This window comes from Triturus cristatus, chromosome 9 (genome assembly GCF_964204655.1).
Source record: "Triturus cristatus chromosome 9, aTriCri1.1, whole genome shotgun sequence".
Lineage (NCBI taxonomy): Eukaryota > Metazoa > Chordata > Amphibia > Caudata > Salamandridae > Triturus > Triturus cristatus.
The window spans coordinates 91,077,325-91,095,695 of record NC_140592.1 but is presented as its reverse complement, the minus strand read 5'-3'; the positions used below and the strand labels follow the sequence as shown (position 1 = coordinate 91,095,695).

Here is an 18,371-nt window from a genome sequence, read left to right as displayed (position 1 = left end):
CAAAGTGTGGAAACATAAGGTAGGAATCAAGGGCTCCAACTCCTTCTGGCAGAGACTGCTACAGGTCACAGAGTTGATCGTTAGGGCCTCGAGTTTAGAAGAATAGAATTATTTTTTATGTGTAGTTTGTGCGCCCGAAAAATCATTAAAAGAGTGTGGTAGAAGCTTGGAGCATACTGTATTGTAGGTTTCCACTCAGCCCAGATTCGCCATTGGATTGCTTTCTTCTAGAAACCACAAACTCCTGGGAAAAAAAGATCACTTAAGCAATTATTCATCAGCGAGAATAGTCAGGATATGGAATTCTATCCCTCCCCTGTCAGGACATATCGCTCCTACGGAACAATCGCAATTAGAATGAAGCAGAGATGCTTCTTGATACAGCATTTCCCTCGATGAAAGCCTACCTGGTCCGAATGCGTGCACTGATGGCCCTCGCCAAACCCTGGATAAATTGCTCTAGTTGTATATTTTACTAGAACTATTTGCTGTTTTGATTATGCTTTATAGAACCTATATTGCAGTCACTCGCACAATGGGTTGCTCTCTTGCACTATTGTACTGTATGTTTTTTCGCATTCTTTCTAGCTTAAAGTTTATTTCTGCACCCGCTGTACAGCTCAATAAGTGTGTCCATTGGTGTGAAATTGGATAAACTGTAAGTTGTATCATTTATGATCTGTAAAAGACTCTGGTGCTCCATGGGTATGGTCCATATTACGTGAAGCTGCAAATAAATAAATACATTAATAACATTTCATGTTTTTTCTACTTAACGCTGAACGTTTACACACTTGAAATGTATCCTATTGCATTGTGTTTTCTACTTTGGTACTAGGGCTTTATCTTCATTCCTCCTCTCTTGATGCTCCTGCTTTGGCCAGTAAAGGCCTCTTGCAGGTTTATAATGGGCCCCTTATGGATGAGGCAATAATAACAAGGCTAACAGGAACCTGAGTTTGGAAAATAATGAATGAAAATGGTCTCTGAGTATTCACTGCAGTTGTAGAGATCCTTGAGGGAGGTAGCACTTCTCCTTTAGTGGTTTACAAGGGAATGTGATGTTATCGTTCAGACCAAAAGCAAGATAGTTCCAGTCCAAAAGCTTTGAGGGAAGTAGAAGGCTGCTACAGGATCAGAAATGATTTGGTCTAACACATTCATGTTTTTTGCACAGGTTGTGTGCTGGGTTTGCAATGGGTCCAGACAGCGAATGAATGAGCCATGTTCACACTGCCAAGGCATTGGCAATGAAAGGTAAGCTCTTACAAACAACCCCACTACTTTATTGTCTTATTTGGGTGATAATCCATGATACGTATTCTTGCCACCTTTTCCATTTTTACAGTCTTGCTACAGACCCCTCCACATTATTCCACAGAGTTTACCCTTGCATATGATTAGGTGGCTTTCTCATCAATCTCAGTTATTTCTTCTTATTATTTGTTTTCCTCCCAATTCTTTGTTTGTCCCTCCCCCGGAGCATAGCTCTTTTACCCTTGCTTTTGATTGCTTGGTTAGGGCTGCGCCTTGCTCTGTTGATGTCATCTGACTCATTTATATTAGTGATTTATCACTTGATGGGAGTCCATGTTTTTGTTTTCAGAGCACGCTTATGCACTCTACTTTAATATACCCAACTCTCCTCTTTCTTTCCATTGCTGCTCTTCTGCAGTGGACCAGATGGAAGCCTTCATGATGCTCTGAATGTCCCTTATCACCCTCCCTCCTAAAACTCCACGAGTGACTAAGATGAAAGAATAGAAAATAACAAAAACATTGGCTTCTATTGTTTCAAGTTGGCCACAAATTTGTGTGACTTAACAAATGTTGCTCTGTCACATCGCGCCAAAGCATGTAATGAGTCAACACACATTGCATCATGCAATTCAATGGCAATCTTGAAATTATAGAGAGCAATGTTTTCATTGCTTTCAGTACTTTTACCATAGCCCCCTGGACCTTTTCAAAGTCGATCATATCTCTTGCTGAACATTGGCAGGGAGGGTGCATGCCTGACATTGGTTGGAGAGGATTTTCAGATCCTAAGGTCATTCCCAAAAAAAGATTTCACGTTAGTGAATGATTTCTTCAAATGCGGCCCTTCCAGTTACGTATTTATTATACTACAGCAATGCTTAGTCAAGTAATCAAAACAGGACTGTTAGACCTGTCAGCCTTAAGGTGGTCTTCCACCCAACTTTTTGCCTTCCTCCTCCATATTTAGTGATCTCGTTTTTGCTGGTCTTACAACTGTGCTATCCAGTACTAAAGTGCATGTGCTCACTCCTTAAAACATGGTAATATTGGCTACTCCCCAGTTGGCATATTTAATTTACCTATAAGTCCCTAGTAAAGTGGTACTACGTGCACACAAGGCCTGTAATTTAAATGCTACTAGTGAGCCTGCAGCACTGATTGTGCCACCCACTTGACTCGCCTTTTGAACATGTCTCAGGCCTACCATTGCAGAGCCTGTGTGTGCTGTTTAAACGGCCATTTCGACCTGGCAAAATCTTGTCAGGCCCAAACCTTCCTTTATAATACATGTAAATCACCCGTAGGGTTGGCCACGGACAGCCCAGAGAGCAGGATGCCCTTTAATTTTAAAGTATGACATGTTCTTTTCAGTTTTACATATCCTATTGGTCAAAAACTCTTAAATTAGTTTTTCATTACTGCAAGGCCTATCTATCCCATAGAATAACATTCAAATTCCTCTATTACAATTTATCAGTGTAATTTCCAAATGTAAAGAGAAAACCAGTTCATGTTTGGTTTCCTTGAAATCACAATTTAAAATCGTAACTTATGGGGATGTCAGATTTAAATTTGCATTTCTGAAAAATGCCACTTTTAGAAAGTTGCAAAAAGAACAATTGATAGACAGAATGCAGAGCAATGTCATACATTCACCCCAGTACAGAGATCTGGGCCTAAATCCATAGTTTTTTTGCTCCCCATGTCATTCCAGTTTGAACCCAGCCATACGCAAATCAGGTTTGACCTTGCACCCAATGGGAACAGTCCAGCCCAAACTGCCAGGCCAGTTCCTCCTTGGACTGGAAACAAGTATCCTAGGACTGGGTTCGGGTTTTCCCCCCTCATCAGGCAGGATAGAATGACTCCAGTGGCATGGAGAGCACGGCACCCACGTCTGGGCATACCCGTCCCACTCGGGCTGACAAATGCAAAAAGAACAATTGATGGACAGAATGCTGAACAATGTCATACATTCACCCCAGTACAGAGATCTGGGCCTAAATCTATAGTTTTTATGCTCCCCTTGCCATTCTAGTTTGAACCCAGACATATGCAAATTAGCCTTGACCCTGCACCCAATGGGAAAAGTCCAGCCCGAACTGCCAGGTCAGGTCCTCCTTGGACTGGAAACAAGTATCCTAGGACTGGGTTCGGGTTTTCCCCCCTCATCAGCCAGGATAGAATGACTCCAGTGGCATGGAGAGCACGGGACCCACGTCTGTGCATACTCGTCCAACTCGAGGTGACCAATGCAAAAAGAACAATTGATGAACAGAATGCAGAACAATGTCATACATTCACCCCAGTAAAGAGATCTGGGCCTAAATCTATAGTTTTTTTGCTCCCCTTGCCATTCTAGTTTGAACCCAGCCATATGCAACAGGATTGACTTCACAAATAGACTGTAGATGTAGAATGTAGACTGCATTGTACAATCTCCCTGTTGAAATGATGGAACGACTCAGGAGGTTTATTAGGGCAGTCAAGGTGACTTTCCAACTAAGTGCATTAAAGTAGGACGGGGCAACATAATTCATAGTAAAGCAGCCATTTGATACCTCCTCAAACTTTGGGGTCAAGCATGTACAAGGTTTGGCGATAACAAGAAAAGTTTGGAATATGTGCTGATGTCACTGAGGTTAGAGGAGGTGGGATGATGTGTGGATATCATATTTTTGATGGAGTCCTGTACTTAAAGGAGCTTCTGTGTTTTCCTTGTGCAGGTGTTCTACTTGCCATGGTCAAGGCCGCACGACTTGTACTGTCTGCAATGGAAGGAGGCAGCTGCTATGCTATATCGAAGTGAAAATTACATGGTAAGCATGACCCACTTACTCAGCTGGGGTGGGGATTATTATGTTTTGTATGCCTGCTGTCACACAGTGCACCAGTGTACACCAGCTTTCTATTTAAAATATGCAAAAAGACAATACTTTAGCACTATCCATTTTGGCCTACAGGTTATGTCACGATAATCAGACTTGCACCACATATTCACTTTTTAGCAAGGTGTGCTAATTTATGTTTGAAAAAAATGCCTTTTCAGCTTACTTCAATAAGATTTTCACCATTATGCTAGCACGTGTCCCCCCTCCTATTTCGGCAAGTGTTGGAAAAGGGTAAAACATAAGGCAGCGATTCAAACCACTAAACTTATAGTCTCTAGAGAGACTGTGGAGCATCTTACTAAGATTATACAGGACGCCACAATCTTCTGCTCATCTTTCCTGTTCTCCAGTAAAAAAATGTGTTCTTTAGAGCCATTGGCAAAGTCATCCACTTTGCTTTGCTTTCTAAAAAAGTTTTGAACTATGCTTTCCCAACCCAACATAGGTACAGCTGGTTTGGAACTCGCCATAAGGAATTTTAGGGGGCTTTAGTTTCCTGGTGTTAATCGGTTATCTCTCTTTGAAAATTTTGAAAACGTGGCACCATTACCTTTGTTTACCATTAACCTTGTTTCCACTCAAGGTGAAGGATCTTTTCCACCGTGTTATCAGCAAAAGACTCCTACATAAACAGGGGCGATTAATCAAATGTAAATACATATTTTAGGCAATAATGAGAGTTGTGACTAGTTTTACAGGGATTTATTTTCTAATAAAAATGTAAGAATCTCTGACTCTTCATTCATTAGTCAGGTATTAATCAGGTTACAGAATTGATCATATCAAAAAACGTTTAGTACAGAGCATATCATCAATTGCATACAGTGCGTTCCATAAAGGATCCCTATTCTAAGAAAATGAGGCACAAATGATGTCAATCAGAACTCATGAAGAGTTCAAGAATAGAAGCGAGAGTAAGCTTAGCATGAAGCTAAATCAATAATTAATAATTCCAGGATCTCCCATAAAGAGAAATAAAGCATAGAGCAAATAAGCCTTGGCAAAGCCAGTTAGTCAAAGCATTAAGCTTGGGGATTTTAATAAAAGTCCGAATGGAACAAAACCTGTATCTAATCTGCCTTAGTCTGCCTCCGTTCTGTTCTCCATCGAGGTCTGACCTCTCCTTCCCTGCATCTGCAAATCACATCTGCTCTCCTCCCTTCATTTCTGCATCGAAGTCTGAAACTCCTCTGCAATCCCTTCTGTCTCTAAATCTTTCTGCAAGGATTCTAAAAGTGACCTGAAACTCCTATCTAGGAACGCGTTTATCAAAGAAAAATGTTACAAAGCATGGAGCATGACTTCGTCTTCATCCAACTGTAATCCAGCATTTTCCAAAAGGACACCTCCACCCCTCAGCAGACTGCATATGTCATCTTATCAGACAGGCGAAGATCCTCCCTACAGCATATTCTGCATTTTATTTAATATAACTTTATCTCCTAACCTTCCTTTAAAGAAACATTTTATTTCTAACTAAACACATAACATGAGCTGCAAAATAACTTTTTAATTAAGCAAGAAACATTAAACATAACATGGTAGGGCACTTTTAAAATATGTGTGTTTTCTATTCTCTATAAAACAAAGAATGAACAGAGGCTTTGTTTAAACATTTCCAACAACTAAATAGATGGGGCTCTGAGGTTACAAGCTGTAAATTATGCCAAGAGTTCTTCTGTCAAATGAGAGGAAAAATTCCTTTGCTTATCTCAAAGGCCAACTGAAACTCCCAGAGCAAGAGCTACATAACGAGAGCTGTTTCAGTGTTTCTATATTATGAAATGTCGTGCTTATTCTAATACAAGTTATATTCTACTAATGCACATTTAACAGTTTTACACATTAAAATCACATTTCCATAGTGAGAACAAAATCTAAACTACACACATTTAAATCAAGCTATGAATTAATTGTGCAATATTGTACACGAATTGCCAAGTGGAAAGCTTCTGACTAAAGCCTGTGAATATCAAAGCCTCATGTTTTCACTTTGCACGCCAAATGTCTGCGTGTCACTTTTTAAAATGCAGTTTCATTCTTGAAGCCCAAGGCAGGTTTGCCATTACTAATGCTTAATGGAAAAGGGGATTTTCATGCTCCTTCAGTCCTCCTTCTCATGATTCAAATCATCAAACCTCTGAGTATTGGTAAATCATCACACCAAGTTCATTCTACATGTAAGATCATTAAATAGCACCCCATCACTAGTTGGATCAATACAGTTTTCTTTACCTAATATATTGCTACTCATCTGTGGTATGTGTAGATGTGGTAATTCATTATTCGACCTAATTTCTTTATGGTATGTAAAAGAGCCCTTCTAAAACTAGTATGATCAGTATCAGTTGTTATTACAAAAATTGAGCACATAACAATTTTACATCTATTGCACAATTTTCGTCTGCAATCAGGTCATATGTAGCCAAGCTCAAACGTTCAGTGCAGAGTTCTGTAAGTAGCTTCTTAGAACGGTTTAGTTTTCAGCACTTCAAATTTCTAAGTAGACAATCCTTAAACCTACTCCGTGTTCTTCTAAAATAATAAAGTCTAACAGAACAGTACTTTTTTTTCTTTCAATTGATAAATAATTGTTTTCTTTTTACCGTTTAATAGTTCTCAGTCATTGTTTTCAGCTTTAGTCAGTTCTTTTAGTCTCAAGCTTGAAACAGGGTGGCTTATACAGTTCAAATCCTGCATCACACAGTTCATCCATTGTGACGTTCAGTGCTTTGTCCATGCAATATGACCATTCAGGTGCTGAATAACTCCAACAGAGCACCATCGATCTTTTGGACTTTCTCAACCCAAGCCTTCCACCTTCGTCTTCACTTTGTTCTGATTCAGACATTTTAGCTATGGTTGCAAATGTTTTGTCAGGGGACAACTGCAGACTTTTCGTATACACCTTTAGCCAGCTTTCTTCCACTTCCCTCATGGGCCCAGAACACTAGTTCCTTCATCAGAGGCGGACCTGGCTCATTCACTACTTCAATACCAGTTTCATCTGAGCCAGTTTTCACTTCTTGCTTTTCTAGTCCCACCTCGGTTTGCTCTAGTGCTGCTTCAGACTCAGGGTTTTCCCCTACAGCTTCACTGACCCTCTCCCGTGGCCTTTTGACCACAGCTGGCATCTATTCTGGAAGAGGAGCTGCTTCACCAAGGGGACAGAGGACCCTACAAACATGAAAGGCATGCACCCAGTTCAGAAGGCCACCACACTTCCCAGCAATCGTTTTGACCAGGATCATTTGGAACAAGACTTTCCATCTTGGTTTCCACAAAGCATTCAAAATGTGGTTCTTGATCACATCATCTCTCAGATCGAGGTTGTCGCACCGTTCACTATGCAGTGTGGTGTAGCAGATGCAACTTGGTGAGAAACTGTATGCACCATATCAGCCAATCCTTCACAGCAATGGCTTATCTTCTCATCTGTGATTGTCACAAGTGCTTTTACAGGTACATCATCAAGCCACTTCAGTGATGTTGAGACGTGGACTTTTGCAAAGCGAGACTCTATGGTGTCTTTGTGTTGTTTGATTATGCTTGAAACTTCGGGTCGATAACTACAGTGAAATCATTGTTCAGTCTGTAGTTCTGCATACATCATTTTCAAGACTTCATTGATAGAGTGGGTCTTTTGATCTGATTTCAGAGAAACTGGCAATCTATACCTGAAGATCGATTTTTGCAATAACACATATGCTACCATGTGGTTGTCATTTCTTCTGGTTGTGTAGGAATCAGGCATTTCAATTATGTTCTTTTGCATTCTATTGAAGGGACCTTCTGATCTCCCTATGTGACTCAATGTAGCGTGTATTCTTTTCCCTGCATTCATTTGTTGTCATGTCACATCTCAATGACACTCTTCTTCTGCAAGCTTCCCATACCTTTGGTGGTATCTATTTGTTCTAAAGAGATGTTTCATTTAATCCCTCTCTAAGTATGTATGTCCATGCATGTATTGTGTCATTAGAAATGACTAACTGTCTGGCAACATTGGTCTCTCATCAGCTGACATTTGGATGTCATTTGCGTTTTTCTCAAAACCTTTTCTGATCCACCCTGTTGTTCTGCCTTTGAAACATTTTCTTGAACCCCTTTTAACTCTTCCCAAGTGTACGCTATTGACATCAACATTGGATATACAGTGTCCGTCTCAGATTCACATGTGAAATTCCCCCTAAATGTGTAAGCTAGCAGGACATAATATTGTGCAACCGAATTACCATATATCTTTCCCATGACAATAATCAATTCCATTTGAGCAGTTAGACTGCATGCTATGGTAAGGGCAATCAATTTTGTATCTTGTGCTGAGATAACTTCTTGAAGCAATTAATCTTAGGCAACATAATTCAAGGTGCACTCTACATATGCTTCTCCTAATGTGCCATTGTTACCTCCTAGACATTGGCCATCTACAAAATGGACATGATCGGGCTCAATCAGAGTTCATCATTAGGGTCTAACCTTGGCTTCATGCATAGATCCATGACACCCAGACATTCAGGTTCAGCTTCATCACAAACATTTTCCTTTACTTGCAGTAGACTCAATACATTTGAATTTAGACATGTTTTGATCACAAGATTTTTCAGTAGCAACTCCACAAAGTAGGAGACCATTTCAGTTACTGGGCATTCCATAATTATATGATCACGCTTTTTGTAATTGACATCAACTGCAGCTACTCATTTAAGGCAGCTGGGCATTTATGTGACAATAGGGTCAAGGGTTGTTGGGATACATGTCACAGACTTTTGAACATCTCCATATTTTTTAACAGGAACAGAGAGAGTGCAACCCTTCCTGTCACTGCAAATTGGTGTATATTATTTTAAATAAACTTGCATCCCTAGTGCCGGGGCACAACACACTTTCTCTTTGTACTCTAGGTATGCTCCTGTGCAATATTTATCCCATCGAAGCGGATCAGACAAATCCTTGTGTGTCAGCCTAAGTAAAGACTTAGCCACTAGGGAAAGGTTTGGTGTTGACTGTCTACAGTAGCCAACCATTCCCAAAAGCATCATGACATCTCTGAGTTTGAGGTGGATTCATTTGGTGAATTGCTTCCACTCTCTCAGGTGACACCTTTCTAGCTCGTTTTTCAATTGTGTGTCCCAGATACTTATAGTCTTTTTGGGAGTACTCCTGATTATCCTCATGTAATGGCACTATGATATAAACCTGACAAAAATCAACAACAGTAAGCCATTCTTCAGTAAGTGCAATTTAAAGAGGTATGTTGGCTGGATTCGGTACCATAGGACAACATAGAACAATTATGCTGCTAATCTCCTGCACTATTGTGTACTTCTCATTGGGTTTCTGTAAACCTGTGATCAGAGTTACATGAACTTCCAATCAATTCCTCCAAAAGTCCCTCGCTCGGTTTATCTTCAATTAAAGGTGAAATTCCTGCAACTGTTCTTGTGTCGAATTGTATGATGGTGTTGCTGAATACATAGCATTTGATGTTAATTTGACTAAGCCTGGTTCTGCAGTTTTTATTAATCCGACATCTTTCTCTGTGAACTCATATGCTTCTGGGTTTACTATTTCTTTCAAATCAGAGGGTAATTTTTCAATTGTCATTTCTGAAACCAATCCTACAGCTGTCTTTTGTTGAGCTATTTTAAACTGTACATCCTCATCAGGAGTCTGAGATTCAATATCATCCGGTGTACAGTAAATTGTGCAGTTTAACTTGCATCACAAATGTCTTCCTTGCAGGCCTACAGTACTTGAGTCACAAAGAACAAATTGATAACTTAGCTCAAATTAACCTATTTTTGCTATAACCTTCTCTAAAACTGAATTTGCAATCTGTCTGTTTAGAATTCCTACAGCTTAGGTCTTTTTCCCTAAGTAATGTAGGTCTGGAATTTACACTGTTCTCACAATGGATCTGGTGATATCAGAAATGTTGGGGCTAAAACTGCAACTTTCAAATACAGCAGACTGTTGAAATCTGTTCTGATTTTGGTCTTGAAAAGAATTCAAATTTGCTTTGGACAACTGATCTAAGTTTAAGTTAAGGTTTCCCCTATTTTGTGGGACCATCTGGACTTGGAGAACTTGTCATTACTACCAGTTTCTGATTTGACATTTGCTGAACTGGCACATTTTGCATCTGCATTTCTCCCTGTATTTGCGCATTTCCATTTACTGTGTCAGGTTGAAGTCTCCTCTTCCTCCTCCAATGCTCAAATGTGTTACAAAGATGGCAAAAGGTCACTTTCTTCAGCATTGCGACATCCATTATCAAATTTGAACCAACCAAAACTCCTCTATCTCTTTCTTGTAAAACACTGAATCCTCCTTGAGCACATTGTATGCCTGCTTGTGGAACCACACCTTGTATCTCACCTTCATTCTTCGCAATTCCATCTATCAACTCTCTTTACCAGCCAACCACTCTTTGCTGAGTGTGCACACCGATCTGACCAAAGAACATTAATCCAATAACAAATTGAGACACAAAGAATCTCAGTACGCTCTCTCCTGCTGTGCAGTTGAAACTCCTGGCACACTCTTTCACAAAATGAATTAACCGATTGTTTTAGTTCTCATGAGACTCTTTTGATCTTTACCCAATTAAGATCTTTTGGTGGCACTTGACCACAGTACAGGCGTGTCTCAATTTTGGAAATTTGTTCACAAATGCTGCAAGTTCACCTTCGTTCCAAGTTGCATGAACATGCACTTCTCCCACTATTTCTCTCAATGGATAAGCTGAAGCTTCTCCCTAATCCTGTTTGTCTTCCTCAACTAGGTCTGGTGGTTTCTTTTTCTTCTCATGTTTCCTTGCCCACTCATTTCCTAATTTCTCAAAACCCTTCAACTTACAAATATGTATTTCCACATTTCCAGACCAAATCAGTCAGTCTGTCACGTGTAGTTTCTGCACATTTTGTAATTTCCTTACTCAGGTAAAGTAAGTCTTTTTTATGATACCGGTTCACATTCCCAAGATCAAAACTTTCCCTGATAATTTCTTCAAGTTCAATTTTTAAATTTGAAACATTAAGTGGTCTCTCTTTTTCGGGTTCTGGATCAATTTGTTCCATCATGCTCTCTGTCCTTTTAATCCCTGCTGCTTTGGACAACTGATTTAAGTTAATTTTAAGGTTTTCCATATTTTGTGGGAACATCTGGACTTGGAGAACTTGTGTCATTGGTACCTGTTTCTGATTTGACATTTGCTGAACTGGCACATTTTGCATCTGCATTTCTCCCTGTATTGCGCATTTCCATTTACTGCGTCAGGTTGAAGTCTCCTCTTCCTCTTCCAATTCTTAAATGTGTTACAAAGATGGCAAAAGGTCACTTTCTTCAGCATTGCGACATCCATAACCAAATTCAGACCAACTAAACCTCCTCTATCTCTGTCCTGTAAAACACTGAATCCTCCTTGAGCACCTTGTACGCCTGCTTGTGGAACCACACCTTGTATCTCACCTACTTTTTTCGCAATCCCATCTATCAACTATTTTTGCCAACCAACCACTCTTTGCTGAATGTGCACACTGGGCCCAATTCACAGAACTAATCTGAGACAAAATCCTAAATTTACTACTTTTGGTATTCACAGAAGGCACTTACTACTTTTGGTATTTACAGAATGCACAAACTACTTTGGGTTCAACATACTACTTTTGGTTAAACTTACTACTTTTGGTATTCACAGAAGGCATTTAATAGTAGTAAAGCTAGTTACTACTACTAAATGCCTTCTGTGAATACCAAAAGTAGTATGTTTAACCAAAAGTAGTAAGTGCATTCTGTGAATACCAAAAGTAGTAAGTTTAGGATCTTGTCTCAGATTAGTTCTGTGAATCGGACCTACTGATCTGACCAAAGATTATGAATCCAATAACAAATTGAGACACAAAGAATCTCAGTACACTCTCTCCTGCTGTGCTGTTGAAACTCCTCACACACTCTTTCACAAAACTCATTAACCAATTCTTTTAGTTCTCATGAGGCTCTTTTGATTTTTACCCAATTAAGATCTTTTGGTGGCACTCGACCCTTCATAAAAGTAATCACTGTTTAATTTTTCTCCATAACAACAGAAAATGGTGCATTAATGCAAGACTCTCTCATTGTCTCTTCACTTGGCCCTTGCATAACAACTTTACATTCTGACCACAATTTAATTGGCTTTGGAATGCCAAGGAACATTTTGAAAATAATCCACAACACCTTTGATATTTCAATAAAGCCATCAACTTGTGGGTACCACAGTACAGGCTTGTCTCTCAATTTTGGAAATTTATTCACAAATGCTGCAAGTTCACCTTCGTCCCATGTTGCATGAACATGCACCTCACCCACTATCTCTCTCAATGGATAAGCTGAAGCTTCTCCCTCATCCTGTTTATTGTCTTCCTCAACTAGGTCTGGGGGTTTCTTTTTCTTCTCCCGTTTCCTTGTTAGGTTTGGTGGTTTCTTTTTCTTCTCATGTTTCCTTGCCCATTTGTTTCCTAATTTTTCAAAACCCTTCAATTTACAAATATGTATTGCCAATTCTGTAATCGTATTCATGAAGAACGCGATGTGTTAATTGTTTCATCACCCATCTTTACCCTGAAACGTTTCTGAAATGGAAAACTTCCTGAAACATCAATTTCATATTTTTGGGCCAAATCAGTCAGTCAGTCTGTCGTGTAGTTTCTGCACATTTTGTAATATCCTTACTCAGGTAAAGTAAGTCTTTTTCATGATACTGGTTCACATTCCCAAGATCTAAACTTTCCCTGATAATTTCTTCAAGTTCAATTTTTTAATTTGAAACATTAAGGTGGTCTCTCTTTTTCGGGTTCTGGATCAATTTGTTCCATCATGCTCTCACTCCTTTTAATCTCTGCTGCTTCCTCATACCATGGTTGAAAAATCCCATCTTAAATTAAATTTGTTTCTCCCTAGACTATTGGTGTTGTAAAAACAATCCCTCCTCTACCTATTAATGCTTGAACTGTCTGGGGCAGTTTCTGTTCTATAATCTGGGATTTCTGAGATGTCAAGAAAAACCCTGATGTAATTACTCCTTTTACAATTCTTTGAGTTTCTCAGTTGGGACCATAGTAATTTAGATAGTCAAAATGTGTCTACGCACTGTTTGTGCAGCTACAGTTTGTAGTATTTGTACTGAATCACAATTGGAACATTGACACCTGGAGGTATCATGTTGATATGCAGTCAGCAGGTAGTGGGCCAATCTGAAATGTCTGTAAAGTTCTCTCAATCTGTATTTCTCTTGATTCAACAGAAGCAGTAGCCACTGAGGTACTTGGTGGTACACTATTATCAGATTTTGTAGTGGGGAGCACATAAGGTGGTGGACACTCAGTTAACAATTCATCCAATATTTCATCCCCTAAATAACTACCGCTATGAGGCTTTTTGTCCTCTATAATTTCCTTCTCCTGTAACTGATTCTTTACCCTTTCGTTCTCTCTTTTCTTGTCACTTGCTGTCTTTTCCCACAGGCTTAAGGCTTCAAATTCTGCGACTCTAGATGGTGATTTTTTTTTATATAACATTTCTCTTAATCTGTCAATAATTTGCAGTTCAAAAGTACCATATTTTGGGATACTCACATGACCCTCTTTTTCAGTAACCTTGCATCATTGGCAAATCCACAAACATGAATATAGTCCCAAATTTGGAAACATAAAATGTGCAGGCGTTCCATCAGGTGGTGTTTTGTCACTGACCCAAATCAAATTTGTTGATTTACCTCTCAGAAGTGTCTTAAAGCCTTCAAACAATTTCATTTCTGCAATAAATCAATCCAATATTTTGATTAAATTCCGTAAACGTAAAATTTTGTCCTCCAATCCTGTTACAGTTTACATTCTTGAAGACTTTCATCCAATCTCAATACGGTAATCACACAACGGACCTATCACTGCATGGCACACTCTGACGTCACTCTCACTCCTCACACCAGTTCACCCTCCTTCACAATTTCACCTTTCACATTCACTCTCGCAATTATCAAGACAAGTAAATGTCTGCCTTTCTAAAAGATCGATAGCGTTCAGTCACTCAAGAACATCCACGCACAGCGACCCTCGACCTGTGCTGGTCACTTTAATCGATGATCCACCCCTGTTACCACGGCTTCCCACACGATCCTAACAAGTCCACTCACACAAAGTTCCTTGTCTCAGGTGTGTTGTCGATAGCACCTCACGACATCCCTTCAAACCAGCGGTCGGACAATAAGAGCTAATCAGTGTTTTCTACACCACAATTATATATCCCAGGATCTTAGGCTACTCTTGAGTCCGATAACCAAAACAAAACTCTTGGACCGCGCCCATTCCGAAAACCACATTCACTCTTTCCTTCCAACTCCGCAAGACATCACACAATCAAATCATCACCGCAATCTAGCACTTTCCGTGCAATTACCGCAACCACAATTACCACAAAAGGAATTACCGCATACTCAAATCTAATCCAACGCATTACTGCAAATGCAACTACCGCATACCATAATTGAATCCAAAGCAATTACCGCAAATGTATTTACCGCAATTTCCATAGTGACAACCAACTCTAATCTAAACACTTTTAAGTCAAGCTATGAATTAATTGTGCAATGTTTTACATGAATTACCAAGTGGAAAGTGTCTGACTAAAGCCTGTGAATATCAAAGCCTTGTAGTTTCACTTTGCAGCAGCAAATGTCTGCATGCCACTTTTTTAATGCAGTAGAATATCTGAAGCCCAAGGCAGGTTTGCAATTAATAATGATTAATTGTAGAGGAGATTTTCATGATCCTTCAATGCCCATTTACGAGTAAATGACCAAAAGCGGACAAATGTTTGGAATTTAGAGATTCAACTCCAAGGAACTTCTCTCAATGGCGTAAATAGAAACCACACAGAGCTCCCATCATTCTCCTTGGTTGAGGCTGCTATTCTATGCTGATGGTGTCTAAGATGGTGTTTGAGTAATGCGCTGCTCCTTGCTCTAATCAGGGAAGTTTGGTTACTCTTCTGCATGGTGCATTCAGCCCCCTGCAAGCTCCCCTGCATCCTGGCTCATCGCTCACATTTGGGAAGATTTCCAGATTGGGAGAATGTTGAGCTGGCTGGTTGCCAGGAAACTAAGTGGCTCGTTCCCTACAGACCGCAAGCCGTGAGAAGGAGCTGTGGACCAGGATTGCCAGATAGGTGGGTTTGGAGGGGAGAAGGGATGAAGTCAACCGTCATATAATTTTTCTGGAAAAAAACTGCTACAAACATACCCCTTGTTCAACGCCAGTACCAAAGAGAACCGCAAGGAAGGGAGGCACTTGTCACCGGAAGGCAACTTAATTCCAGAGGCTCAGAATAGTGCTGAGAGCACAAATCATGCATCTTTGGCACCTGCTTAACTCATGGTATGGGAAAGTTTGCAGGTAAAATAATAGAGGTACTTTGAGAACATTGGCACCAATACCTGAGCCCTCGCGCAAGTCCAGACCCTCATGAGAGGTGAATCTCAGGCCGCCCTCATAAATGCGCTTGTTCATCAGATTCTTGGGGAGCTGAAACAAATGAACATTTCTCAAGATTAGGCATATAAAAGAACAGAACAGCAACTAAGCTTAATCCACACCAACATGCAGCAGTTTACCACATGGTTCTTCAATGTTGAACAGTGAGTTTCTGATCTAGAAGACGCCGAGCCTCGCCAGAAAGCTTAAACCGATAAACTACAGATCAAGGATGATGACTCAGAAACAGGTAATGCCGGTAGAATCCAAGGTTTACTGGGATTCCCTAAGGGCACAAGACTGGCCAGATAGTTGCTACCTTAATTTCAATTCTAATCTCTAAACATGTCTACCCTGAAGCTGCAGCTCAGAAGCTTGATCTAACAATTATGCGAGCCCATCGTGTCCCCGCAGTCCAATTCCCCAATGCAAAATATCCACGGACGATCATTGTTAATTTTGGAGACTTTAGGATCAAGGAGTGTATTCCCTCCAATGCCATCAGAGATAAAACATATCATACCCCGAGAACTTTTCTTTCAAGATTTTTTTAGACCAGCTGGAAACTTAGGGCTATTGGTTTAGGGCTTTTATGTGGACATGTAGGCAGCTAACACGTAGAAATTAGTACGTAAAATGGCGACCTTTATGGTTGTTTCCTGTAAAACCAGTGGGATCAACAATCACTTTAAATTTAGATCTATTCTATCATGGCTTAATTCAGTTGGTGCCCAAATAATATTACTTCAAGAGACGCATTTGAAGGCTTCTGCCAAACAACCAACTACACCCAAGTTTGTGTTCTGGCATTCTACTACGTGGCGGCTAGGAGGTGGTTATCCCTCTAACCCATCATTTTAACAGTGAAGTGTCTCGGGTGGTGCGGGATCCCAATGATAGGTGGATCTTGGTCAGTTTGTCAGCTTTTAATCAAACTGTCCATCTAGTATAATTTTATGGACCTTTAGAGGACGATGGAACTTTTTAAGAAGAAGTCTATAATGTTCTTGCCCCGCTCTCAGGTCCAATAGTAATCGGAGAGGAACTCAACATCATCCAGGATGTGAAACTCGATTTCTCTACCAAAATAAATTACAGAATAAACCGAAATCAGCTTGGTTACTTGCCAGTTTGGAATGGGATCTTGTGTTGGTAGATCCCTGGCGAGGTGACCACCCTACGGGGCGGAAGTATACTTGCTTCTCCATATGCTTCAATTTTGCATCCTGAATCGATTATTTTTTAGTCCTGCATAGCTCGGGAAGAGTTGCATCAGGTATACTCTCAAACCCATTCTCTGACCATTCTGTTGCTTTTCTAGACCTTAAAAGGAATAGCCTTGTGAAGGAGTGACCACGATGGTCACTAGACAAATCACTGTTAACGCAGGAGGGTTGGATTCCAACCATGCAAGTGGCAGTGGTAGAATTCCTTTGGTGAAACGTGGGCTCGACCTCTAACTTCTCTGTTTGGGAAGCATGTAAAGCTTTCATTCAGGGTGAAGCAATTTCCTATTCGGCCCAAATTGATAAATCTAGAAGGGGAGAAATTACCACCCTGCAACAAGATTTGGAGTTAGCTCGTATGGAGGACCTCAGGGTACACACTGCCAATTTGGCCTGCGACTTAAGGATTTTTTTACCTCCAGGCATCTCGTCAATCAGATATCTTGTTTCCAGTGATTCTGGGAAGAGTAAGCATGCGGGTTATATTTTTGGCATGGTCATTCAAAAAGAAACGCAACCCAAGCGCCATTGAAGCAATCTTTGATCTCAAGCAGAATTGCACTGTAACGGACATTGAGCAGATTGGCAGGGCATTTTTAGATCATTACACACATCTTTATACTTCTACCAGTAGCCCCTTGCCTAACGCAATTGAAGCTTTCTTGCACCCAACACCTTATTCAACAGCACATTTTCAGATAGGGTCGGGCTTTAATCACGTGTACGGAAACCAAAATAGCACCTAAGCTTCTGCCCAATGTCAAAGCATTCGGTACCAACAGCCTACCATCCAAGTATCCCAAAATTATCGCAGCACAATTGCTAGATTTTTTTTGTCATACTCTTCAATCAAATCCTGGATGGATGTGAAATCCCTTAAGAGTTTGCGGAGGCAGTCATCGTCCGCTTTCTCAACATGCATTTGCAATGCAATAGGTCTCGCATTAGGAAAGTTTGAGCTTTTTGTATTGTAAATTGACAAATTTTTTATTTATGTGTTGGTATTGAAAATATTGAAATTACTAGCTTTCTCATGTACAATATCAATAGTTTTAACTGTTGCAAATGTGACACCTATAGCATTTGTAATGCAATATGTGTTGTATTTACGTGACTTAGATGTATTGATATTACAAATAACAATGGCTTTTAATTTTTGCAAATAATTAATACTTAAATAAAAGTTCATGTAAATTATAATGGCAATCGTTTAAACTTTTGTTAATAACTCTTGTGAAGATTATGTTTAGTGTATTTAATTGCGCCTAAAATCCAAGAACAGAAGTTAAATATTATCATTTTTTTTGTGCCATTTGTAATAAAGCCTAAATATTGAGAGAACATATTAGAGCCAGTTGTTGTTGAATGGTTGTACAGATTGATACTGTGGTGGCGGTGAGTGATGTTGTGGTGGTGTCGAGTGATGCTGTGGCTTAAATTGATGCTGTGGTAGCGCATAGTGATGTAGTGGTGCTCTTGAGTGA

The 18,371-nt window shown here is 40.0% G+C and overlaps 1 protein-coding gene across 1 annotated transcript in view; it reads left to right on the top strand.

The window, feature by feature from the left end:
- LOC146797464 (protein SSUH2 homolog) overlaps positions 1-18,371 on the top strand; it is a 138,519-nt gene that overhangs the window by 89,089 nt on the left and 31,059 nt on the right. The window contains exons 9-10 of the mRNA XM_085624490.1: positions 1,178-1,257; positions 3,987-4,079. Coding sequence (XP_085480616.1) covers positions 1,178-1,257; positions 3,987-4,079 — 173 coding nt within the window. The remainder of the gene's footprint in view (positions 1-1,177; positions 1,258-3,986; positions 4,080-18,371) is intronic.